At 43.7% G+C, this 26,764-nt stretch overlaps 1 protein-coding gene across 1 annotated transcript in view; it reads left to right on the top strand.

Annotated features, from left to right (window-relative positions):
• The window catches only part of CCDC105 (coiled-coil domain containing 105), a 52,257-nt gene that overhangs the window by 10,564 nt on the left and 14,929 nt on the right, over positions 1–26,764 (top strand). The window contains exons 3-5 of the mRNA XM_030195378.1: positions 10,558–10,662; positions 13,878–14,073; positions 25,593–25,759. Of these exons, the coding sequence (XP_030051238.1) occupies positions 10,558–10,662; positions 13,878–14,073; positions 25,593–25,759 (468 nt within the window). The remainder of the gene's footprint in view (positions 1–10,557; positions 10,663–13,877; positions 14,074–25,592; positions 25,760–26,764) is intronic.

Below are 26,764 nucleotides of genomic sequence, written 5' to 3'. Positions count from 1 at the left end.
CTGGAACCAGGGCTGGAAGCAGCCGTAGTGCTAGAAGCTGGAACCAGAGCTAGAAGAAGCAGCCACAGTGCTGGATGCTGGAACCATGATGACCTGTTGCAAGGCAGAGAGCAGCAACTGCAGAATAAGGCCCAAGGTGATAATGTCAGCGAGGGGTGGGCCCGAGCAGTGTCAAGATGAATCCAGCCTCCCCCCCCCCCCCCAAACAAGCATGCACAGCTGTGGGCAGGCTGGAGGAGGGAACAGCACGTAAGGCAGCAGGACGTGTCACACGGGGCCCTGATGTAGAGGTAAGGGAGCATGGGGGCGACCGTGACAGTAACCCCTCCCATTTGCTGTCAGTTTCAGTCTATAGGGAAAGAGGTGATAAAATCTTCTAACCAGCAAGGGAGCATGAACAGTGAATGCTGGTTCCCAAGAATTCTGTTCAGGTCCATAGCCTTTTCATGCAATAAAATATTGAAGTCTGCCGTGGACTTTCCTAGAGTCCAAAATGTTGTGGACCTCATACTCCTTGTCAGGATCCACAGATATTGCAGAAGGAACAGGTGACTTTGTCCTCCTCAGATTCAGTATCACCGGTTTGAGGAGAGATGCATGGAAGGCATTATGCACCCGTAATGTAGGTGGCAACCCTAGTTGATAGGACACTTGGCCCGCATGGTGAAGAATTGGGTATGGTTCAGTAAACCTGGGTGCAAACTTAGTAGAGGGATCTTTCAATCTTAAGTTCTGAGTGGGTAGCCAAACCAGATCTCCTGGCTGGAATCAATGAGCAGGACATCTCTTCTTATCGGCCTGCCTTTTGTAACGTTCTTCGGCTTGTGTCAAAAGTCTTTTTGTCTTCTTCCACTGTTCATTTAAAGATATGGTGGCTGGTACCGCAACTGCATCAGCTATAGGTAGAGGTATCCTAGGGTGTCATCCCAAAAACAACCTGGAATTGGAGACATTCCGGAGGACTCACTCACATGATTATTATAACTGAACTCAGCCCAGGGTAATAATTGAGACCAATTATTTTGCTGAACAGATACGTAGCTGCATAAGAAGGTCTTTAGGATCTGGTAGACTCGTTCAGTTTGGCCACTGTTTTTTGCGTGATAACCAGACAAAACGTTCAGGGTGATATGCAGAGATTTACTTAAGCTCTGCCAAAACCTAGATGTAAACTTAACTCCATGATCAGATTTAATAGAAGCAGGTAACCCATGAAAACGGAAGATTTCTTTGAGAAAATGGCGTTCCAAAGCAGGAGCTGTCAGTAGCCCAGGTAATAGGATGAAATGTGCCATCTTCAATAATTGGTCAAGGACTACCAAATAGTGGAAAACCCATCAGAATCAGGGAGGTCTGTTAAGAAGTCCATAGCGGATCCAAGATGGCATTTTGAGCAGACACTCTGGCAGAAGCTCTGTTCCTCACCTGGTGCGTTTGCTTCATTCAGCGTTTCCCACCATGTTCTGATGGGGAAAAGAAAGGGGAAAGTTCGGAAGCAGCCTCCAGCACTGGCCTTGACCCTACTGTTTCGACAAACTACTCTTGAAGATTTCCGAGCTTCAACCGGTTTGGGGGTGATGGTCTCTTCAACTGTGCCGCAGGAGATCTCTTCAGGCAGCTGTATAGATGGGGGTTTCTTTGAGCCCTGCACCTGTATCGACTGCACCACAACCCGAACCCACCAGTGCAGGTTGGGTCTGTGAAGGCTCTGGGGCAAATGTGGAATCCGGGCTTCCAGTGGATGACCCTCCAGCACTGGAAAATCCCCCTGAATGTCACCAGTTGAGTGGGGAAGAGCTTGGAGCACGGAGTCATCCAGTAGTGAGTACCCCTTTGTTTTCGGGGGAAGGAGTTTCTGTGGAAGTGGTGGCTGTGCTTGCAAGGCCAAATAAAGTCACTTTGGACTCTCTCTGGGACGCTATCCATACTTTAAACTCCTCTTTGGCGAAAGTGGTGGGAAGTTTCTCTTCTGAATTTCTGCTCTGGATTCCAGAGTCTCAGAGCTACAAGAAGTGTGTAATGTACTGGTCAAGGATAAGATCTTTATGGTCAGGAAGATGGAATATTTAGAAAATCAGACCAGGAGGAACCTTGAGGTTTTTGAATTTTCCATAGTCACCTTTAATTCCATCTATTGATATGTTGATATGGTGAAGAAATATTTGAGAGAGATTTTGTTGCTGTCTGAATCATTGCCACCAATTGTGAAAGCTCAATATTTGACTTTATCGACCTAGGCATGAAGGAGAGACTATACAAGAAACTGTTTATAGTTTTAACCTAACTGAATTCCTGGAATCATCACTAGAAGTAATTACTCGGAGAACTATCCTTCTTGTAACACTTGATTTGGAACTGGACAGAAATGTGGTCCAGAAATTGTTTTTCCAGCATATGGATCAATTGTTCTTGGATTCTAAAATTAGAATATTTCCTGGCATTTCGAGGTGTACCCAGAAACAACGTCAGGAATTTTTGGTGTTTCGCCCTAGGGTGTAGGCTCTGGGGATGTCTTTTTTTTTTTTTTTTGTTACATTTTCCCTGTATGTGTTATATTTCTGTCTCATTGAGTAGGGTATACTGTAGGAGCTGGCTGAGAAATGTCCTTAATTAGGCTGTTCGTTCTGTAAGGGAGGAGGAGAGGCCCTCTTCCTTTAAATTATTTTTTCTTTCCTTTTTCCTTTATTTTTCTTGGATCCTTTTACTTTATAATGTGGACTATATTATGGTTTCTTATTGCCTGTATTAAGAAGTTTTCTCTATATGTTTTATATTTCTGAATTTCTTTGAATTGCATTGAATTTAAAGAAACTTCAGACCGCTCAAAACACAGCAGCTAGGCTTATATTTGGTAAAACACGATTTGAAAGCACAAAACCCCTCCACGAAAAACTACACTGGCTCCCAATCAAAGAACGCATTGCCTTCAAAATCTGCACCCTGGTTCACAGAATCAGTTACATGACAGACTTGATCGACTTACCAATTAGAAATCTTATCTAAATCTGCACTACCCAAGCTGCAAAGGACTTAAATACAAAACAACTTACGCATCTAGTTTTTCCTACATAAGCACACGACTGTGGAACACATTACCAAAAGCCTTGAAAACAACATACGACCACCTAAACTTCCAGAAATCACTAAAAACCAAACCTGTTTAAAAAGGCATACCCTACTGATCCAGCTTAAATGCCTAATCTCTGCAACAGAACCAAACTAAAGCACGTAATGGACATAACACAACTCTTCAGTTCTCCGATTCCCTAATGTGGCTGTGCCACTTGAACTTGATCTTACCACAACATCACCCTGTATTTGTTCACACCGGAGCCTGCAAAGGCCTCTCCAGTACTATGTAAGCCACATTGAGCCTACAAATAGGTGGAAAAATGTGGGATACAAATGTAACAAATAAATAAATAAAATAAAATTGATATAATTGTATAAATGGAAGTTATTAAATAAATAATTAAAAAAAAAAAAAGAAATCCATAGCTAGGTGGCACCGAGAGGGGTTGAAATAGGCCCCAAGACTGAGAGTGAGTAGGCTTGTGGCAGGCACAGACAGGACAAGAACCCACAAAATTGACAACATCCTTCTTCATGCTTGGCCAGCAGTATGTCCAAGAAATGACTTCCGAATTCTGAGATGTCCAGCCATCTTGGAATCATGTCAGTACTGTGTCCTAGAGGCACTTGTGAACAACCGTCTTGCCAAATGGAATCGGTGTAGTTGCTGCAGCAAGAATCTAGGACATGCTGGTATTCGGGAGTCTCTTTGGAATGTGGAAATGAATGAGAGAGAGCATCGGCCTGGAAGTTCTTCTCAGCCGGACAAAAGACAACCTGGAAATCAAAATGAGCAAAGAACAAGGACCATCGACCCTGCTGGAGATTAAGCCACCAAGCATCCTGTAAATAAAGTAGGTTTTTATGATCTGTGGTCATATTGAAAGGGTGTCTGACACCTTTGAGACGATGACGCCATTCCTTCAAAGCCATCTTGATGGCTAATACTTCCCGGTCGCTTATGGCATAGTTCCTCTCCACTGGGGAAAATTTCCTGGAGAAGAAGGCGCAAGGTAACATCTTGCCCATGTTGTTGGCCTGAGAGAGAATAGCCCTGGCTCCAATATAGGAAGCATCTACCTTCACATAGAAGGGCTTCTCAGGATCTGGATGCCAGAGTATAGGTGCTGAGGTAAAGGCATTCTTCAGATGCTCAAAGTTCTTGAAGTGCTTCCTGGGGCCAGTCCTGGGTATTAGCATTCATGTGGAAAAGGGCAGTGAGTGGAGCCGCTACAGAAGAGTATTTCTGGATAGATTACTGTAACGCCATTTATGCAGGATGCAAAGAACAAATCATTAAAAACCTTCAAACTGCCCAAAATACAGCAGCCAGACTCATATTTGGAAAAACGAAAGTGCCAAACCCCTAAGAGAAAAACTACACTGGCTCCCACTAAAAGAACGAATTGCGTTCTAAGTTTGCACCCTGATCCACAAAATCGTTCATGGTGAAGCCCCGATCTATATGTCAGACCTTATTGACCTACCAACTGGGAACACTAACAGATCAGCACGTACATTTCTGAATCTCCATTACCCCAGCTGCAGAGGACAAATATAAATCCACATATGCATCTAGCTTCTCCTACATAGGCACGCAAATATGGAACGCACTACCGAAGTCCATAAAAACAATTCACGACCTAACAATCTTCCGAAAACTACTGAAAACTGACCTATTCAAGAAGGCATACCACAATGCTCCATCCTAACCACAGACTTTTCATGAGCTAGACAAAACCGTACCCTGAATGATAACCTAATGACTACTAATGAAAATCACGCAATACGCACTACCACTTTATTTCTTATGCCAGGAAAGAACTTTCTATAGCTGTCTATCTAACTCATGTTATAATTTACTGTATCAATCAGGAACCTCTATGCAATACCATATTGTACTATACTTTACCATGTATGCACCTTAATGTAATATCATCTGTAATTCTCTACCCGGAAATGACGATCGCCATTACGGCATAATGTAAGCCACATTGAGCCTGCAAAATGGTGGGAAAATGTGGGATACAAATGCTACAAATAAATAAATAATAACAAAGCCTAAGAAATGTTGCAATGCTTTATGCCCTTGGGGGTGAGGCCAATTAAGAGTAGCAGACAGCTTGGCAGGATCCATCTTGAGATCTGAAATAATATAACCTAAGAAGTGAAGCTCCTTCTGTTCAAAAAGGCACTTTTCCAGCTTCGCATAAAGGTGGTTCTCCTGCAGACGTTGCAGGACTAATTTCACTTGTTCATGATGTTGGGTCATTGTCCTGGAGAATATCTGGATGTCATTTAGGTAGACTAGAACCTGTAAGAGGTCTCAGAAGATATTAGTTCCAAAAATTCTGGAAGATAGCTGGTGTCAGCAGGCCACCACCTTCAGGCCTTCCTGCAGGTGTGAACTTGGCTGACCCAGGAAGGGCCCTTCCCTGGACACAGCACTCCCAGAAGCAGACTCCAAAAATATGCTTAAAACCGCTTTATTCCATCAGCAAGGCCAAGACATTTCCTCTTCCAGACACAGTCCTTGGTTACAGCACATATCACCCCTTGTTCCTTCCCCCCGCCAGCCACAGTTTCTGGATACAGTTTAAATCATTCACTGCTTCCCCAGCATGGCCTGATTCCTGAACACAGTTTTAAATCATTCACTGTTTCCCCAGCATGACACCAATTCTGGACACAGTTCAAATCAGTCACTTCTTCCCCAGCATGGCATGACTTCTGGACATAGGTCAAATCACTCACTGCTTCCCCAGCATGGCCAGGTTCCTGGACACAGTTCAAGTCACTACCTGTTTCTCCAGCTGTGTCTGACTTCTGGCTACAGCTGAAATCATTCACTGCTTTACAGCACGGCACCTCTCTCCTCCTTGAGTGGAACAGCTGCTTAACTTTTCTTCCAAGCTTTCCCCACCCTTGAAGAAGGTTTGTTATGAAGCCTTTCAACTTCTTCCCTTGTACCTGAGCTAGAGCAGCAATCTTCATGGGCTCAGTTCCCCAGTCATCTTGGGCTTGGATCTCCTCTCCGACCTCTTTCTCCACCTCCCATTCCATGGGCTCCTCTCCCTTTATGGTCCCCAGCTGGTCCTCTCCCTCCTGATTATTCCTCCTCAGCCAATCCCCCTCTTCTTCCTCGGGATCCAGGGACCTGTGGTTCCCTTGCTGCGCCCTTTGCTTGCCCCTAGGACTTTGCAGGTGTTCTTGGAAACTGTAGTCCTCCTCCCTTCTCTGGCTCTTGGGAAACATGCCTCTGTGGGGGCATGGCTTCCCAGCCCCTAGGATCCTGGGACTTGTAGTTGGAATCCCGGGTATGAAACCTACCCATCTTGCTCCTCTCCCGGATCCCTTCTTCCCTGACCCTCAGGGGTTCCTCACACTGGGGCATTAGCCAGGCCAAATGGCATAACCAAATATTTATAATGACTATCTCTCATATTGAAAGCTGTTTTCCATTCATCTCCCTGTTTTTATTATGTATCAAGTTATATACCTTAGATCGTATTGAACATTATATATTCCTTATTATCGTTGACCCTTATTGTACCTTATACCCTAACCTTACCTGACCCCTATTTCAATCTATGTTTACCCCTACCGGACTTGGCGTTCGCCTTTACGGTATTTTGTAAGCCACAATGAGTCTGCTAATGGGTGGGGAAATGTGGGATACAAATGTTACAAATAAATAAATAAATATGCCCCTCTCAAATCCAACTTGGTAAAGACCTGGGCACCCTGAAGACAATCACAGAACTCAGAGATTAACAGGATTATCGGGATTCACCTAATGGCATTAAGTCCCTGGTAGTCAATGCATGGGTGAAGGGTGCCATTTTTTTCCCCACAAAGAACAATTCCTGCTCCAGCCTGTGAAGTTGAAGGGCGAATAAACCCCTTCTGTAAATTCTCTGGAATATAATCTGACATGGCCTGAGTCTTTGGGACGGAAAAGGGATAAACTCTTTCTTGAGGCAGCATTTTGCCTGGAAGTAGACCAATAGGGCATTTGTGGTTTTTTTTTTTTTTTTGTTACATTTGTACCCCGTGCTTTCCCACTCATGGCAGGCTCAATGCGGCTTACATGGGGCAATGGAGGGTTAAGTGACTTGCCCAGAGTCACAAGGAGCTGCCTGTGCCTGAAGTGGGAATCGAACTCAGTTCCTCAGTTCCCCAGGACCAAAGTCCACCACCCTAACCACTAGGCCACTCCTCCACTCCGGTGAGGAGGGAGCTTTTCATGGTTTCCACATAGGCTGGGTAGGCTGGCAGGTGTGTAGCCAAGGAATTTACGCCAGTCATAGCTAGAGTAACAGTGGGCTGTACCATACCTAAGCAGCGCTGACAACGGGGAGCACTCCATGCAGCAAGTTCTCCATTTTCCCACTCTATACTAGGACTGTGTTTCTGCAGCCAGGGTAGACCCAAGATAATGGGGTTGACGCAGTCTGAAGGACATAGAAAACGATGGTCTTTTTGTGAAGAGCCCCAATTCTTAGGCAGAGGGTCACAGTTTTGAATCTGAGATTCCCCTGGATGTTCCCATAAATGGAGGAGACCGGAATGGCCTTAGTTAATTCCCAAACAGGAATCTTGAAATGACGCACTAGAGCTTCATCAATAAAGTTCCCACCAGCTCATGAGTCAATACAGGCCTCTGTGCCCTTGACTTTCTTACCCAGGTCCAATGATGCAGGGACCAGAAATTGAGTGTGAGGAGTCCTGGTCTAGCACTCTTTCCTTGGCCAGGGCTAGGCCTGGAAGTTGTTTGAGGGCGTAGTGACCCTTCTCTGTATGATATAAACACAGATTCAAGGTTTGGCATCAGTGCCTGTCTTGCTCCAAAATAGGAGAGTGACCCACTTGCATAGGTTCGACATTCTCAGACTCGTTCCTGAAATCGGATATTGATCCAATTGCAGAGACAAATTAGATCATCCAGAGAAGAGAGAAGATCTCACCCTGCCAGTTCATCCTTTATGGGTGGAGATAATCCGTGCCAGAACACTGCTACTAGACTTTTGTTGTTCCACTCAACTTCAGAGGCCAATATATGGAACTGAATGGCATAACTCCTCACTGTCTCAGTCCCCTGCCTGAGGCATAGATGCTCCGCAGCTGCTGAAGAAGCCTTCCCGGGTTCAGTAAAGATCTGACGGAATTTTTCTAGAAAAGCATGGAGACTGAGCGCTGGGTCATTCCACTCCCACAGTGGGGAGGCCCATGCCAGTTCTTGGCCTGTTGGTAGAGAGATAATGTAAGCCACTCTAGCTCAATCCGTCGGAAAGTCTCTAGCCTGAAGTTCAAAGATGATGAGACATTGATTAAAGAACCCTCTACAAGTCATGGAGTTGTCATCGTACCTAGGCGGTGGAGCAAGACTGATACCAAAGGGGATGGTGGCAGATTCTGGAAGAGGAGCAATGTTCCTTTGGGGAACTGCTGGTATCTGTAGCCAGTCCATACAAGCAGATAGATTCTGGACAGAACCAGACAATTGCTGGAGCTGCAGAGCCAGTTATTGAAGCAGCCACAGGGCAGGTGACTCGTCTGAGTTCATGGCCTTGCAAACTGTCACATTTCAGAATGAGTGAGCCCTTGGACTACGGTGGAGCAGTGGGCAAGTCCTGTCAGAAGGGATTGCTCCACTAGAGGCATCGGGGGAGGGGGGGGAAGCTGAAGCTGTGCTGGAAGCAGAAGCTATACTGGAACAGACGTTGTGTTGAAACTGGAACCAGGACTAGAAGCAGGAGCTATGCTGGAAGCAGAAACTATACTGGAATGGAAGTTGTGCTGAAACTTTAACCAGGACTGGAAACAGAAGCTGTACTGGAACAGAAGTTGTGCTGGAACTGGAACCGGAACCAGGACTGGAAAAGGGAGCTGTGCTGGAGCTGCAACCAGGGCAGGAAACTGATGCTTGTGCTGTAAACCGGAACCAGGGCTGGAAGCTGAGCTGGAAGCTGGAACCAGGGCTGGAAGCTGAGCTGGAAGCTGGAACCAGGGCTGGAAGTAGCTGCAGTGCTTGAAGCTGGAACCCCAGGGCTGGAGCAGTCGCAGTGCTGAACATTGGAACCAGGATGACCTGTTGCAAGGCAAAGAGGCAGCGAGTGCAAAAAAAGGCCTGAGTTGATGTCAATGAGGGGCGGGCCTAAGCAGCGTGAAGCAGAATCCAGCCTCTCCCAGACGAGCATGTACAGCTGTCAGCAGGCTAGAGGAGGGAGCAGCGCATAAGGATGCGGGATGTGTCAAACGGGATCCTGACGCAGAGGTAAGGGAGCGTGGGGGCCACCTTGACAGTGAGGACATAGGTTAATTAAGTTGAAGAATTGTGTAGGTATGTGTGGTAGTTATTTTGACAGTCATCTAGGCGGCAGTTCTTTAACTGGGTGCCTCTAACTAGGCACCATGAAGGTTCTTAGTTGGAGCCGACTCAGATCCTAGGCACCTAGGTTCCCTTATAGAATACAGGTGTTACTTGGTATTTAGGCACTTGCACTTATGCCAGTCATAAAGATAGTGGAAGTAAGAGCACCTAAGTGTATCTCTCTACTAACAGGGACATGTATAACCCAATATTCTATAAGTTATGCCGCGTAACTAGGAGCCCTGTGTATGTTCAGCCCATACTTTGCACTGTGTATGCTCACTAGTGCTTAGGCAGCATTCTTACGTACGTATATGTATATTCTAGTATTCTAACCATTTATATGTGTAAGGCATGTGTAAATGATATTGCTTAGTTTATAGAATTACTCTCTTCAAGGGCAGTTTTCAAAGTTATTCCATTGGTCAGTATTCATTGAAATTGCTATTTGTAAATCGATCATCCTGTGTGTATGTAAAATGGACATCTACTTATACCTGTATTTAATGGAGGCATTCACTGGGGCACTATTAAGGTAGGTATTGAAACAATCTGTGTACTTTTTTTGGTCAGACAAATATACATAGTAAAAAAGAGGTGCAAATGTGAACAGGTACTTTTTCCTTATGCAATTTCAAAATGAAACTAGGTGTGTACTTTCATTTTGAAAATTGACGAAACATTTGCAGGTAAAGCAACTTGCAGAGTTCACAGCTATGCGGGCAACATGAAAAATATCTGTTTAGTAACATAGTATCATGGTATGTGATACTTTATATGTATACCCGAGTTTGATTTGTCCTTGCCATTCTCAGGACCGTAGAAGTCTGCCCAGCACTCTTCTTGTATTAAAAGTTCTGAAGCTAACGTCGAAGCCCCGTAAAATTTACACTCAAGCCCATCCATAGTCTGGTCACTGTCCTACTTTGGAGGTATAGTACCTTATTTTGCATGAAATAGTAATTTTTTTTTTATTTCTGTTCTACAAAAGAGATTCACTTCAACAGAGCTTGTGGCACACATTTCATACACACCATGTCCCCAAATGCATCTCGAGAAAAACGAAGGCTGGTCATTAAACTATCCTTCCCTTTGCACTTTTTATCTTCCAGGACTCAGACAAGGCTGATGCCCTCATAGTCTCAGAGCGAGCACAGCTGTTAAAGCTAAAGATGAAGCTGGAGGAGGACCTTGCAACTACCCATCAACAGCTACAGGTGAGAAACACTCAGGAACAGAAGCAAGGGACCTTGTAAGAGGTTCCAGTTGCAAGAAGTGAGGTGACTGCTGGGGTGGGTCATTTTTTAAGCAAATGGAAGGACAAACCTTATGAGATACCTTCCTGCATGGTCAAAGTAGCCCTAAGATGGGTCACCTCTCCATTTCTCAGGTGAGACCATGGGAGGCCCCTTCAGGCACAAAGCAAGAATTTTGGGCGCTGCCCAAGTGGTGGCGTCCAGCTCAATTCATTCCCTTCCTGCAGCAGTGGATCCTGTGACTTTTGGGGCACCCAAAACACTGCTCTTAGGTGCCCCTGCTATAGAAAAGTACAATAGAACCCCAAGTTAAACCTACCTATATAATAAACTTCATATGTTCACAACTCAGTGCTGCAGGAAGTGAATGGATTGAGCTGGACTTTTAGACGCCACCATTTGGGCGCCCAAATGGAGAACAGCAAATTGCAGCACCCAAACAGTGGTGCCCAAAAGGCTGCACCCTGCTCAAGAATCTCCAAGCATATTTATGAAACATAATGTAGTTAATTGTAACGTTCCATGTTAATCGGTACCTTCTGTTGTATTTTTGGTGCAACTTGCCCCTACCCATTCTCCACCTATAGCATGGCCCTAGCCAAAATTAAAAGAAGAATTAAAATTAATTAGTCTGGCTCAGTTCACTCACCATCTGCAACTTTTGGACTCCCCAAACTGCTCTTAGGTGTCCTGATTAGCACATGCTAATATCTATCAGTGCTGGATTTTTTGGGTGTTTTTGGGTGCCCAAATAGTGAAGTCTAAATCTGGCTGAATTCACTTACCTCCTGCACTATTGGGTACCCAAACTGCTGTTAGGTGCTGCCCGCTATAAAAAAACAAAAAAAAAGCTACTATAGAACCCCAAGTTACGTCTACCAATATAATAAAAATGAAATGTTACAGTTTACATTATGCTTCATAAATATTGTTGGAGGCTCTTAAGCAGGCTATGTGATATTTGGCACCACCATTTTGGGCGCTGTAATTTGCTCTTCTCCATTTCAGTGCCCAAAAAGCCTAGCTTGATTCACTTACCTCTTGCAGCACTGGAGGTGGTAGAATTTGCTACTTTTGGGCAGTGGCGATCCTAGGTCGGCTGCCACCTGGGGCTGATTGCCACTGCGCACCCTCCGCCCCCCTGGGTGCAGCGGCGTCCGTCCCTCCAGGGTGCAGCACGACACCCCCCCCCCCCGGGTGCATTCTTAGCTGCTGGGTGCAGCCGCGTGGCTGTCGGCTCCACTGGCTCCCTGCTCCCTCTGCCCCGGAACAGGAAGTAACCTGTTCCGAGGCAGAGGAAGCAGGGAACCAGCAGAGCCGACAGGCGCGCGGCTGCTCTCTGCACCCTCCAGCAGCATGCAGCTGGCACCCTTGGTACGCCACTGCTTTTGGGTACCCAAATAGAGAAGAGCAAATTTAACCTTTCACATTAAATATATTGGTACATATAACTTGGGGTTCTGTAGTACTTTTCTATAGCAGGGGTACCTAAGAGCAGTGTTCTGGGTGTCCAAAAGTTGTAAGTTACACCACTGTAGGAAGGGAGTGAATTGAGCTACACTTTTAGGGGGTAATTCCATATAGGGCACCCTAAGTTAAGTGCCAATTAGATACTTGAGTACCAAAATGGGGGTAAAACAGTAGGTATGCACGTAAGTGCACATAGAGACTATTCTATAACTGGGTGCCTAACAGGCATATTTTCAAAGCACTTAGCCTCCCAAAGTTCCAAAGAAACCTATGGAACGTAGCCTCCCAAAGTGCTTTGAAATATGCCTGTAAGTGTTCTCATGCATAAATGCAAAGGGTGTGTTCCCAAGAGAACGGACGTGGGTGGGTCATGAGCATTCCCATTATTTTAGCACACATTTTATAGAATATTTCCATTTGTGCGCCAGCTTCAGCATTTAGGCATGTCCATTTACACCAGCCATAGACAAGGCATAAGTGGTTGCATGCTAGTATTCTATAAGACGATAGATGCAGCAGTGTGCCGTTATAGAATACTAACTGAGCACCCTAACTTTAGGCACCAAACTTTGTGTCCTTGATTGAATTTGTCTCTAGATAACACCTTTTGGGTGCCCAAAAGTTTAGGCACCCTAATGGCGATGCCCAAACAGTGGCACCCAAACGGCAGTACCTAAAAAGTCATGCACCCTTTCTGGTATGAAGGAATCAGCCTCTAGGATGAACTCCTTTTTAATATTTTGGATGCAGGCCATTGTGAGGTCTGTTATAACAAGGACAAAGGCTAGGGATGGTTTTAAAATGGGTTCATATGAGATTGCATCTTTAAAGTGATCATTTTCTACAATACAGGGTTCTTGTAAATTTCAATTCTAGTCATGCCATTATAGTTGTGTTTTTGACATTGTAACATACCGAGAGCTAAGAAACCTAGAAATTCACAGAGGCCAAATTTTTTGCGATTGTCTCTGAGGAATTACTGTATCTCAGAATACTTGAAGAAGACAGTATAAAAAGACAAATGCCTATAAAGGTCCATTGTGGCTTGGCCCCTTTCCTGGAGCTTTTAATCAAAGGTGTGATAGATTAAATGCCACATTTTATGTTTACCTGTTTCTCTTCCAGCCCTCTCCCCTTTCTGCTTCTGTCTCATCTCTTTATACTGTCTTCTACAAGTAGTTGCCCAATCGAATGGCATTGGTTACAAGTAAGCCAAACCACCACGAGGGTGGAGGTACACAAATTCCTACGAAAAGTAGAATCTGAGGAAAGGGGGAGTAGGAGGAGTAGGCTCTTGAACAACACTAGTAGGCGACGTAGGTTAGGAACAGTCTCTTTATTTAAATATACACTCGACTCAACACAGCCGTGTTTCAGCGCTACAGACGCCTTCTTCAGGAGTCTTGTGATATATAAATATACGAATATTAAGCTCAAAGAGAATGAAAGCAAGGCTTCTGCTACAATTGTAATCCACTTGACTTCACAGAAGTGCAATTGAATACGCTGAGCTTTTTTTCCTGTATCGGCAGTGGATTACAATAAAGAGACTGTTCCTAACCTACGTTGCCTACTAGTGTTGTTCAAGAGCCTACTCCTCCTACTCCCCCTTTCCATTGGTTACAAGAGACAGTATTATTGCCGTAGTGACTGCACTTGCGCTAGTAATATCACTGCTGCTACCCATCTATGTTTCTGTATTACAGGCCCTGGGGTTAGTTCGTCAACTCTTAAGAGATTGTGCTCAGGAGAGGAATCGAGTGTTGGACCTCATTAATCATTCTATGACTGGGGTTCTTCGAGATTATGATAAGGAAGTCAATATGAGGAGAAGCCCTCTGTGCTCCTTGACTGAAAAGACTGAACCTCAGAAAGTGAATCCTTTTGAACCCTTAAATACAGGTAAAGCACCCAGAAAGGGATCCTGTTTTGTAATAATATTGTTTGCCTACAGCAAACATACAGAGGGCCCAGTCTAACAATTATATAGGACTCTTTTATATTGGAAAGTTTCAGGATGCCAAATCTTAAAGGAAGATTATTGTAAATTATTTGGATTATTACAGTAAAGAAATATTATGATTGATTGCAGGGAGCTATGATTTTGGAAATATCTGATGTAAAAATGATTTCTTCTGTGTAACTGTTCCAACAATACATAGTAGCATAGTAATTGAAAGCAGAGAAAGACCTGTATGATCCATCCAATCTGCCCAAGAAGGCAGCCAGAGTTGTACCCACCACTCCGTAGAGGTTACACTCCTCAATTCCCTGTTTAAAAGTGTGAAGGTTATTTAAGTTTTGCTTTCATTTCATCTTCTTTTTATTCAGGGTTCCCCTGTGTTTATCCTACGCATTTTTGAATTCTGTTACTGTTTTTGTCACCACCAATTCTCCTGGGACGGTATTTCCTGATGTTACTCCTGTCTGCTAACCTATGACCTCAATTCAACCCCTTCCTTTTTTCTGCAAAAGATTTTTTGTATATTAAAAGTATTTAAACATCTGTATCATACGTCTCCTGTCCCGCCTTTCCCTCTATTTATTTATTTTAATTGCTGTTGAGTCAAGCCAACTCCTGGCGACCTATAGATTGACTTCTCCAGAAAGTCCAAGTCACATGGAGGCTTTTTAATGGAGCATTTATTGTTGTTATGATTGTGTCAATCCATCTTATGCTAGTCTTCCATGCCCTCATTTTCCTTCAACCTTTCCTAGCATAATTGCTTTTTCTAGAGGACATAATATGGGCGAAAATATGATCATTCAGTCTAGTCATGCAAGCTTCTAGTGAGAATTTAGGTTTTGTTTGGTCAAGGACCCATCTGTTTGATTTCTTGGCTGTCCATGGTATTCATAACAGTTGCATCCATATCCACAACTTAAATGCCCCAGTGCTCTTTCTGTCCTGCTTTTTCATGGTCCAACTTTTGCATCCATACAGTGTAACAGAAAATAAAACATTGTCTGTAATAAATCAAATTTTTGTTGGGTAATGAAACATCCACATGAATTGAAAATCTTCCTCTAATCCTTCATTGCAAACTCTATCAAGTGTTATTCCGCAGCACACCTCTTGCCTGCTGGAGCCTTAGTTTCAGCCTTTTGGGATCAATTATCAACAACAGTCTACAATTCAGTGACTTCACTGTCATTCTGAAACTCATTTTGTTGTCATCACTTTTGTCTTCTTTAGATTGTTTTAGTTCTATTTTTTTTCACTATTTGTTTCTTAACTTTGTCAGTAAGGACCTTTTAAATTTTTTTTCGCTTTCAGCTGTTAGTGTAGTGGTTCTATTCCTTCCTCCAATAGGGCAGTGTTTTCCAAGTTGGTCCTGGCGTACCCCCCTTGCCACGTAAGGTTTCAGGATATCTGCAATGAATATTAATAAAAGATCTTTGCATACAGTGGAGGCAGTGTGTGCAATATTTATTATTTATTTATTGCACTTGTATCCCACATTTTCCCACCTATTTGCAGGCTCAATGTGGCTTACAAAGACCTGTTATGGCATCGCCATACCAGGGTAAAGAATACAATTGGTGTTACAACAAAGTCAGGGAAGGCAAGAGAATCTGGTCAACCCCCGCCAGCTGAAGCCTTCTTCAGCACTGGTCTCCGGGCGCTGCGTTCCCTGTCCTGTTCTCTTTCTTCCTCCTGACGTCCTGCATTCTCAGTTTCATGTAAAGGAGCATGCACAGGACGGAAGCAAGAAGAAAGAGCATGGCAGAGAACGTGGCTGCGCCGGAGACTGGCGCTGCGCTGAAGAAGGCTTCGTCTGGCGGGGGTTGGGGACCCCTGCCAGCAAAGGTATTTGCTTTTCGGGGGGAGCGGCGAGGCGGCGGGGTGGCAGACTAAGATGTGCACCCCACTTCGGGTTCTGACCCCCTCCCACTGCGAGGTCTGGCTACGCCCCTGCTTATATTTATTTATTTTTATTAAAGCTTGATATACTCTTAATAATACATTGAAGGGGTTTACAGTAGATACTGTCACCCCAAGGTACCTCACCTAGTCGATGCCTATCAGCCTCTCACACCCTATCACATACGATTACTGCCAAGTATTTGACTATACTTCTAAATTTTGAATTCACTTCTCATGTTGTCTACTGCCTGTGGGATGTCTACTGTGTTGCAAATCTTCATATCATCCGCAAAAAGGCAAACTTTTAGTTCTGTTCCTTTGGCAATGTCGCTCATAAATATATCGAATAGAATTGGCCGCAGTAACAATGTGCGAGGCACTCCACTATTCACCTTTCTTTCCTCCATCTGAGTTCCATTTTTCACCACCCTTTTTCTTCTGTCAGTCAACCAGTTTCTAATTCATTTCACCACTTTGGTTTCTAATTTCAGCCTGCTCAATTTTTTCAAAGTTGTTGCTGAAATCCAAAAAGACTGCATTTGGTATATATCCTTGATGCAGTTCTCTGGTCACCCAGTCAAAGAAATCAATCAATCCTTTAAGTATATAAGTATTGCCACAAGCCCAGCATCCTATTTCCAACTGTGGCCAATCCACGTATCAAATACCTGGCAAGATCCTGAAAAAGTTCAATACATTTTATGCTGCTTATCCCAGAAATAGCAGTGGATTTTCCCCAAGTCAATTTAATAATGGTCTACAAACTTTTCCTTTAGGAAGCCATCCAGACCTTTTTAAAACCCCGCTAAGCTAACTGCCTTTACCACATTCTCTGGCAACGAATTCCAGAGTTTAATTACACGTTGAGTGAAGAAAACTTTTCTCCGATTCGTTTTAAATTTACTACATTGTAGCTTCATCACATGCCCCCTAGTCCTAGTATTATTGGAAAAGTGTAAACAGACGCTTCACATCTACCCGTTCAACTCCACTCATTATTTTATAGACCTCTATCATATCTCCCCCTCAGCCGCCTTTTCTCCAAGCTGAAGAGCCTAACCTCTTTAGCCTTTCCTTATAGGGAGTCGGCCCATCCCCTTTTATCATTTTTGTTGCCCTTCTCTGTACCTTTTCTAATTCCACTATATTGAACACAATATTCGAGGTGCGGTCGCACCATGGAGTGTTACAAAGACATTATAACATCCTCATTTTTGTTTTCCATTCCTTTCCTAATAATACCTAACACTCTATTTGCTTTCTTAGCCGCAGCAGGACACTGAGCAGAAGGTTTCAACGTATCATCAACGACGACACCTAAATCCCTTTCTTGGTCTGTGACTCCTAACGTGGAACCTTAAATGACGTAGCTATAATTTGGGTTCCTCTTTCCCACATGCATCACTTTGCGCTTGCTCACATTAAATGTCATCTGCCTTTGGACGCCCAGTCTCCCAGTCTTGTAAGGTCCTCTTGTAATTTTTCACAATCCTCCTGCGATTTGACGACTTTCAATAACTTTGTGTCATCAGCAAATTTAATTACCTCACTAGTTGGGAGTAACTCCCATCTCTAGGTCATTTATAAATATGTTAAAAAGCAGCGGTCTGAGCACAGACCCCTGAGGAACCCCACTAACTACCCTTCTCCATTGAGAATACTGACCATTTAACACTACTTTCTGTTTTCTCTCTTTTAACCAGTTTTTAATCCACAGTAGAACAGTACCTCCTATCCCATGACTCTCCAATTTCCTCTGGAATCTTTCATGAGGTACTTTGTCAAACGCCTTCTGAAAATTCAGATACACAATTTCAACTGGCTCACCTTTATCCATATATTTGTTTACCCCTTCAAAGAAATGTAATAGATTGGTGAGGCAAGATTTCCCTTCACTAAATCCATGTTAGCTTTGTCTCATTAATCCATGCTTCTGAATATGCTCTGTAATTTTGTTCTTTATAATAGTCTCTACCATTTTGCCCGGCACCAACGTCAGGCTCACCAGTCTATAATTTCCCGGATCCCCTCTGGAACCTTTTTAAAATATCGGCGTTACATGGGCTACCCTCCAATCTTCAGGTACCACGCTTGATTTTAAGGATAAATAGCATATTACTAACAATAGCTCCGCAAGCTCATTTTTCAGTTCTATCAATACTCTGGGATGAATACCATCTGGTCCAGGAGATTTGCTACTCTTCAGTTTGTAGAACTGCCCCATTACATCCTCCAGGTTTACAGAGAATTCATTAAGTTTCTCCGACTCATCAGCTTTGAATACCATTTCTGGCACCGGTATCCCACCCAAATCTTCCTCGGTGAAGACCAAAGCAAAGAATTCATTTAATCTCTCCGCTACGGGTTTGTCTTCCCTGATCGCCCCTTTACTCCTTGGTCATCTAGCGGTCCAACCGATTTTTTTGCTGGATTCTTGCTTTTAATATACCTAAAAATGTTTTACTATGTGTTTTTGCCTCCAACACAATCTTTTTATCAAAGTCCCTCTTAGCCTTCCTTATCAGTGCTTTGCATTTGACTTGACATTCCTTATGCTGTTTCTTATTATTTTCAGTCGGTTCCTTCTTCCATTTTCTGAAAGCTTTTCTTTTAGCTGTAATAGCTTCCTTCACCTCACTTTTTAACCACACCGGCTGTCGTTTGGTCTTCCGTCATCCTTTTTTAATACGCGGAATATATTTGGCCTGGGCTTCCAGGATGGTGTTTTTGAACAGCATCCATGCCTGATGTAAATTTTTGACCCTCACAGCCGCTCCTCGAAGTTTTTTTTTTTCACCGTTCTTCTCATTTTATCATAGTCTCCTTTTTTAAAGTTAAATGCTAACATATTTGATTTCCTATGTATACTTACTTCAAAGTTAATATCAAATCTGATCATATTATGATTACTGTTATCAAGCGGCCCATCACCATTACCTCCTGCACTAGATCATGCGCACCACTAAGGACTAGATCTAGAATTTTGCCTTCTCTTGTTGGCTCCTGTACCAATTTGCTTCATTTCTTTGAAGACTGAATAAACATATGGATAATGGTGAGCTGGTTGATGTAGTGTATCTAGATTTTCAGAAAACGTTTGACAAAGTGCCTCATTAGAGACTCCTGAGAAAATGAAGGAGTCATGGGCTAGGAGGCAATGTCCATCTGTGGACTAGGAATTGGATATCAGACAGAAAGCAGAGGGTAGGGTTAAGTGGCCATTTTTCTCAATGGAGGAGCATGAATAGTGTCGTGCCGCAGGGATCTGTACTGGGACCAGTGATATTTAACAAATTTATAAATGATCTGGGGGGGGGGGGGGGTCATGTGATGTGCTGAGAGGAGCAGATATAGGTAAAAAGTGGTTGTTTGTCTTCCTCTTTCTGAGTTGCCTTGTAATTTATGAAGGCTAACCTTTTTTCCCTTACCTTTTCAGCTACTGCATTTGAGAACCAAAGCTGCCTTCTTTTCCTCTTACTTTTATGCACTTTTCGAACATAAAGGTTTGTTGCCTTTAAAATAGCTCCTTTCAGTTTTGCCCACTGCTGTTCTGCTTCCTTCAGCTGTTCCCATCCAACTAACTCTTCCTTGAGCTATTCCCCCATCTTGGCAAAGTTAGCTGTTTTGAAGTCTAGAACCTTAAATCTTGAATAAACCCTCTCCTCCTGTGTCACTCACCGTAACATTAAACACACTTTACATTATAGCTGCTCCCATCCACCCACTGTTCCTTAAAGAGAGAAAGATTGAAGCAAAGTTCAGATACTTTGCTCCACAAATTCCATCTCTTCTAAATCTGATATCCTAGAATTCTCAGTTCCTGAATCTACCTCCATAGAGTCCTCAACTTCTCAGGGGCTTGCTGGGAGTCCAAGCAGGGGTTCACTAAGGACTTCCTGGCCTCCTCTGTGGGCTCTAAAGAGTAATTTATACACTGCCAAGGAAATTTGACTGTCTTCCCTCCAGTCAACCTCTTCCCAAGGAATTGCTGAGTCCATTTCCTAGCTCAGTGCTTCTTAACCCTTTTTTTTTTTTGGGGTGGGGGGGCATAGTTCGTCTGATCCTCATGGCACACCAAACCATTTTGCTAGTCCCATTTGCCACTGTTCAGATCCCTTCCCCTGTATCCAACATCGCCCCTCTGTGTCTCAGTTCTCCCTTGTTCATCATTACCCCTGTTTTTCTATTCTCCAGTGTCCAACAGCACCCTTTTGTGTCCCTATCCTCCCCCCCCCCCCCAGTGTTCAACATCACCCCAGTCTCCTTGTACTTAGGCTTCCCATCCCCCCATGTCCAACATTTCTCTTTTGTGTCCTTATTCCCCCTCCATTTCCCGCATTGCTCCTATGAGTCTGTACCCTTTTCCGGTTCAATATTTCCTCTCTGTGTCCCTATGTTCCCCCCATGCTCAGCATCTCTCCTCTGTGTCCCTTTCCTTTCCTGTGTTCAGCATCTCCCCTCTGTGCCTTCCCTGCACAACATGGTGCAGCATCTTTCCTATCCCTCCCATGTGTCTCTCTCCTATCCACTAGTTTCCTTCCTTTCATGGCGCCAATGTCTCTCCCTTTCATCCCCTTATGAGTCCACATCTCTCCCTCTCTATTCTCTCCATCTCCTGCAGTCCTACATCTCTCTCTTACTCTTTCCCCACTATAGTATTGCATCTTCCCCTTCTCTCCCTCCTATGGTTTGGTATCTCCCCACTTTCTCCCTGGTGCCCCCCTGATAGTTTGGCAGGTCACCCTCTCCGCAATCCCTCTTCCTATCCTCTAGCATCATTCCATAACACTAGCACCTCTCCTGCCCCCTTCCCCATGAGATCAGAACATCTCCTACACCCCTACCCATGAAAGTCCAATATATCTCCAAAGAGAGCAATTCTATAAAGTGCGCCAAACATTAGGCACCAAATTGCTGGGTGCTATGCAAGAATTCTATAATGGATCTGGGCGCCCAGATTCCATTATAGAATACTAGCATAAGATGGCATTTATGCGCCAACATTTAGGCACGCCCAATTATGCCATGTCTATGCCAGGTATAAATGCACACACCTAAATGCTGCACATTGGCACATAAATGACATTACTCTATAAACTGTGCACTAATTGTGGGAGACACCCATGCCCTGCCAATGTGAATGCCCCCCTTGCAATTGTGCACTATGCAAGTTGCATGCTAAGATTATAGGACACCTCTAAGCCCAACTAGCACTTAACTTGCGAATATGTAATATTCACACATGTAAGAACTAGTATTCTATCATTTACATTTAGATACTCACATTATAGAATGAGGAGCAAAGTACTTTACCAGTGCCACACGGGGGGGGGGTATTTATCAAGGTAGTCACAACCTGCAGCATCTCAGTACCGCAGGTTGTTGACTTCCCTAGTAAATGAACAACCCTGATTACGAGCCATCTCACTAGCAACATTGTTCCAGCGACCTAGGAGCATCAAGCCTCAAAGCCATGGCCTGATGCAACCAAGCCGAATCTTTAAAGGGGCTGACAACCTTTAGAAATACCAGTACCTGAGTGCCCCCCAACTCCTCATGTGGCTACCATCTCCCCAAATAAGATCCCTCCCAAAACAGTGCCCCCAAGTGGTTAAATACCCACCCAGATGTAACCCCCCCCCCACTTGAAGGCCCCCTTGCCAGGCCCTCACAGCCCCCCGATGGCTCCCCTGGCCATCAAATCATCCCTGGGGATCTAGTGTGGGTACAGGCAGGCCCTCGCTGACCCAAAATGCCACTGGCAACCCCTAGCTTTGTGGTCCAATGCTCTCAGAACTGTAAAATAACTCCATAGCTCCTTTACAGTCATTTACATGTTTTGCATCTCATTATTATATAGCCCAGCCTTAGTTATTGTGCATTAAGATAATTAAAGTTGTGTTAGTGCCTCACACATGTAGACTTAGAGCATACTTCAGCTTGATCATATTCCCCCACAGTGGCTAAGGAGGCAGAGCTCCCACTTTCTCACTTTGAGCAGATCTCCTGTTCAAGACCACCCCTGACAGGTTTGAGTGCATTTCGGAATGTCCCACAAGAGTCGGGAAGGGAGTGGGCTGCAGTTTGTAAATTACTCGGTTTTCACTTGGCCATTGATAGAGAAAGAGATATGAATTGTTATTGTATCTCTGAAATTTAATATTCCAGATATACTATACAGATTTTCATAAATTGTGCACTTCTTACAAGGAAATGATTTAGGTGTGACCTCTGACCTTACTTATACACAGGCATAGGCATGATCTCTGTCCTGAAAAAAGTAATTTTGCGTGCCTCACATATTCAGTGAGTGATCTTGTCTTGCAGCTCTCACACGGATACAGAGATTTGGCAGCCAGGGCCGTGCCTAGGGTCTCTGGCGCCCCCCTGCAGTTGGCCTCTCCGGCGCCCCCCCCCCCCGAAAACGAGCGCTACACTACCCGCGCTCTTCTCCCCAGATCCTTTTTTTTGTTTGTTTAAATTTACCTCTCCGGCGCTTGCAGCGTAGGCAGCGTTAGTGAGAAGGAGGCGGCGCTCCCCCGCCCCGACGTGTCTTGCCTTCGCTGTGTCCCGCCTTCTTCTGACGTCAGAAATGACGTCAGAAGAAGGCGGAACCGAGCGAAGGGAAGACACGTCGGGGCGGCCGGGGGAGCGCCGCCTCCTTCTCACTTACGCTGCCGCACGCCGGAGAGGTAAATTTAAACAAAAAAAAAAGGATCTGGGGAGAAGAGGGCGAGGTAAGCATGGTGCGGCGGGGCGCCCCCCAGAGGATGGCGCCCTCCTGCCATGCTTACCTCGCTTACCGCATCGGCACGGCCCTGTTGGCAGCAACATCTAATTCCTGGACTGGCTTAATTTGGTGTTTCAGAAGGAAGCAGCTCCTGTAGTAGAATAGAATGGAGCCATCTACAATTGTCATTGTGCCAAAAAATGAATCCTCCCTAGGCATGCTCTTAAGACATACTTAGGCCATTTACTTTGCAGGCTGTAGAACAATTTGTAGAAGGGGAAGATATGCATCCAAGAGTGTTTGTGAGGGGAGATTGTTTTGTAGGATGTCACTGAGGTGCCCAGAAATGGCAAGGAAAGAAGCCTGTGCAACTCCCATTTATTTTATTTATTTATTTGTTACATTTGTATCCCACATTTTCCCACCTATTTGCAGGCTCAATGTGGCTTACATTGCACCGTAGAGGCGTTCGCCAACTCCGGTAGAGAAACAAATACAAAGAGTTGTTGTGGTCGAATAAGGTTCATGTGTTATAAACATAATGGGGAGTCATGAAGAAGGAAGAGTTATGCAGAGTCTGTTACAAGCTTTGGTTTCGTTGTGTTGCAAGGTTTAGGCACTTAAGTTGGATCGATAGGGTATGCCTTTTTGAACAGGTTGGTTTTTAGTGATTTCCGGAAGTTTAGGTGGTCTTGCATTGTTTTTATAGCTTTTGGTAGTGCGTTCCACAGTTGTGTGCTTATGTAGGAGAAGCTGGATGCATATGTTGATTTGTATTTGAGTCCTTTGCAGCTTGGGTAATGGAGATTTAGGTATGTTCGTGTTGATCTGCATGTGTTTCTTGTTGGTAGGTCTATGAGGTCTGTCATGTAGCCCGGGGCGACGTCGTGTATGATTTTATGGACCAAGGTGCAGATTTTGAAAGCAATGCGTTCTTTGATTGGTAGCCAGTGTAGTTTCTTTATGAGTTGTTCTTTGCATCCCGCGTAGGTTCCATTGCAGTCATTCCTAGATAATGGTGAGGCCAATATTCAAAGCACATTCAACATATAATTTGAAACTTCTAACTTAGATGATTTCAAATAATACATATATTCAGCGGTACTATCCGTTTAGGCAGCACCACTGAAAATACGTATCAGGAGAGTAATTGTATAACAGAGTGCATACTAAAGGGGCTGGTTATGGCACCTACTTCAAGCCTATTCTTTATAGAAAAATATACAACAACTTTTCTTTAGAGCACAATTAGCACAAATGGCTGAAAATGCACTTACAGTAAAGGCATGAGCACTTACGCCAGCACTATGGTTGGTGTAAATGACTGTGACTACATTTAGTAAGAAGGCGCATAAATCATATCATCTATAATCCATATGCAGACTTGCTCACACTGCCTGTGCTCCTCCAAAACGTCACCTATGTGCATGCTCGCAGTGAAAGTACACACCATGCAAACCCATGCTGGTGGATATTTTATGGAGGCTATTTACATGTTAAAATTTTGGGTATTATCCTTGACAGTCAACTATCTTTCCTCATATCTCTGTGGTGGTTCAGTAGTCTTTTTTTTTTTTTAACTTTAAGACAACTTCACTCTGCTCATTCCCTCTTGGACAAACAGTTCTTCTGTCTTCTAGTTCATGCCCTGGTCTTATCTCACCTTGAAATTAACCAGCAGCTTCTTGTCATCCCTTTCTCTCTCCAAATTCACTCCCATCCGACCCAATCTTCTTGTTTTAGTATCATTGCTCTTCCTTCAGTGGTTCCCAAACCTGGTCCTGGAGGCATCCCAGCCAGTCAGGTTTTCAGGATATCCACAATGAATATTCATGTATTTGCTGCCCTGAGCTCCTTAAATTTCAATCCAGCCACTAGTTATTACTAGTGATTACTAGTGATGTGTGAAAGTGAGTGAATGTGGATACAAGAATACCATGAGAAAATATTAATATTTAAAATTGGTATATTTGTAAGAAAAATAAAATGCAATAAAATTGAAGAGCAATGAATATTCATGAGAGAGATTTGCATGTAGTGGAGACAGTGCATGCAAATCTCTTTCATGAATATTCATTGTGGATATCCTGAAAACCTGTCTGGCTGGGATGCCTCCAGGACCATGTTTGGGAACCATTGTCTTATTCTACAAATTTGCATCCTCTGTTTATTTGTTATGAACCCTCTTTTTTGAAATTCAAAATCCTTCTAAAAACTTATTTTTTTCCTATGCTTTCCCTTCTCCCCCATCTTCATAATTGTTGCCCTCTTCTGGTTATTCAGCAATAACCTCCTTAGGGTTCACTTAAGTTTTGTCGTTTTCTTGATGCCCACCCTCCCTATTGTACCTTACAATTGTGGCTAATAGCAGCTGTAATTACCTCTACCTCTTCCCCTGTACCGTTAATAAATTGATTGTAATCTAAGGTTTCCTGTTGTTTCTTGCCCTCTATCACCTACAATTATTTTTACTTCGATATTTTATTGTAAACCACTTAGTTATTTTTGTTATTTGCGGTATGTCAAATAAATGTGAAATTTATGTGCATTGTTCACTCTTAAAACTAGGCATTACCTTATAGAATTATCCCCATAATGAAGAACATCCAAATTAGATGTTTCAAGATATACATGCTGTTTGTGTGACTCATTAGATATTTAAATGGTGGGACCCTCAGAATACCCCTGTCCCTACATTCAGCCCCAGTAATTTATTTAAAGCACCTTTGTGGTAAGTGCTTTTGAATACCAACCCTGACCTGTCATGACAAGGGGTGATGAGGACTCCTTTCTGGTGACTCACATTCTTTTCTTATAATCCAGAATGTAAGGAGGCAATTGACATGGTCTTACCAACCTGCGACCGTTCCCAGGATCTGCGCAAGAATATCAGAGAACACATAAAAGAAGCAGTAGCTCTACAGGAAGCACTTAACAAATCTGTCAATGACAACTTGAAGCAAAAAACACTGGAAACGTTAGCTCTCAAGGTAAAGTGCTTAATCCCAGCTCTTCTTTTCCAATCTTCCAACACATACACAAGATATTGAACCTTATAGCAGTCTTCCTACAAAATACAGAACTTGATCCTAACTCAGACTTGTCCTCGAGGGCGGCACTTAACCAGTCATCTGCACTGAAAATGACCTATTAGCACTGAACTTATAGCTGGCTATGTCAGGGGCATTCTGGAGACGGAGTCTTGTTATGACCTGATATTCAAACTTAATCGGCCAGGCTTAGTGCATAAATAGGACTGCATAATAGCTGTCTTATCTTTGTGCGCTAACCCATGGCTGCTTAAGTCTGAATATTAACTTAACCAGCCATGCACTAGCTGGCTTTAAAAAAAAAAAAGCGTAAATTCAATACCGAAGCCCACACAGGGACTACATTGAATTTTCATTTTTAGTACCAGCGGTGGACAAAAATCGCTGTTCCACTGCTGGATGAATGTTGATCAGCTTCTCTGCTTGCAACGTATAAGGGCTGAACTTAGATAAGCCTGCCCTAGCTCTTCCGTTCCCTCTTCAACACTCTGAAAAATCAAACAAGCAAATTGCAAAGAGCATAATTCCAGTCTTCCCACACTTCATCCTAATCTCTTCACTCACTATAGATGCTCAGCAAAAAAAGTTATTTTCAGACATTCTGTTACCCGACATCATGCACACAAGTAAAAAGGCTAATTGCAATTTTTCTACTTTCACACACTGGAACACAAAGTAAAGCGCTTACTCGCATTCTTCCAAGCCCCTCACCACAGACATATACACAAACATAAGGTACAGAATCTAGTCTCAGACATTCCCTATCCTCCTTTCAGACCTAGTATTTGTACTCCAACTTTATCTCATATCCCCCAACACAGACACAAGGTAAAAGACCTAATTGCCATCCTTCCTTTTTGGCGCCCCTCCCACAGCCACTGGCAGAGCTACATCTGATAACTCTGCCTACAACTTTCTGACTTTTCCAGATGGATCCCTTTGTAG

The sequence above is a fragment of the Microcaecilia unicolor genome, chromosome 3 (genome assembly GCF_901765095.1).
Source record: "Microcaecilia unicolor chromosome 3, aMicUni1.1, whole genome shotgun sequence".
Classification (NCBI taxonomy): Eukaryota; Metazoa; Chordata; class Amphibia; order Gymnophiona; family Siphonopidae; genus Microcaecilia; species Microcaecilia unicolor.
This window is presented reverse-complemented; position numbering and strand designations above follow the sequence as displayed.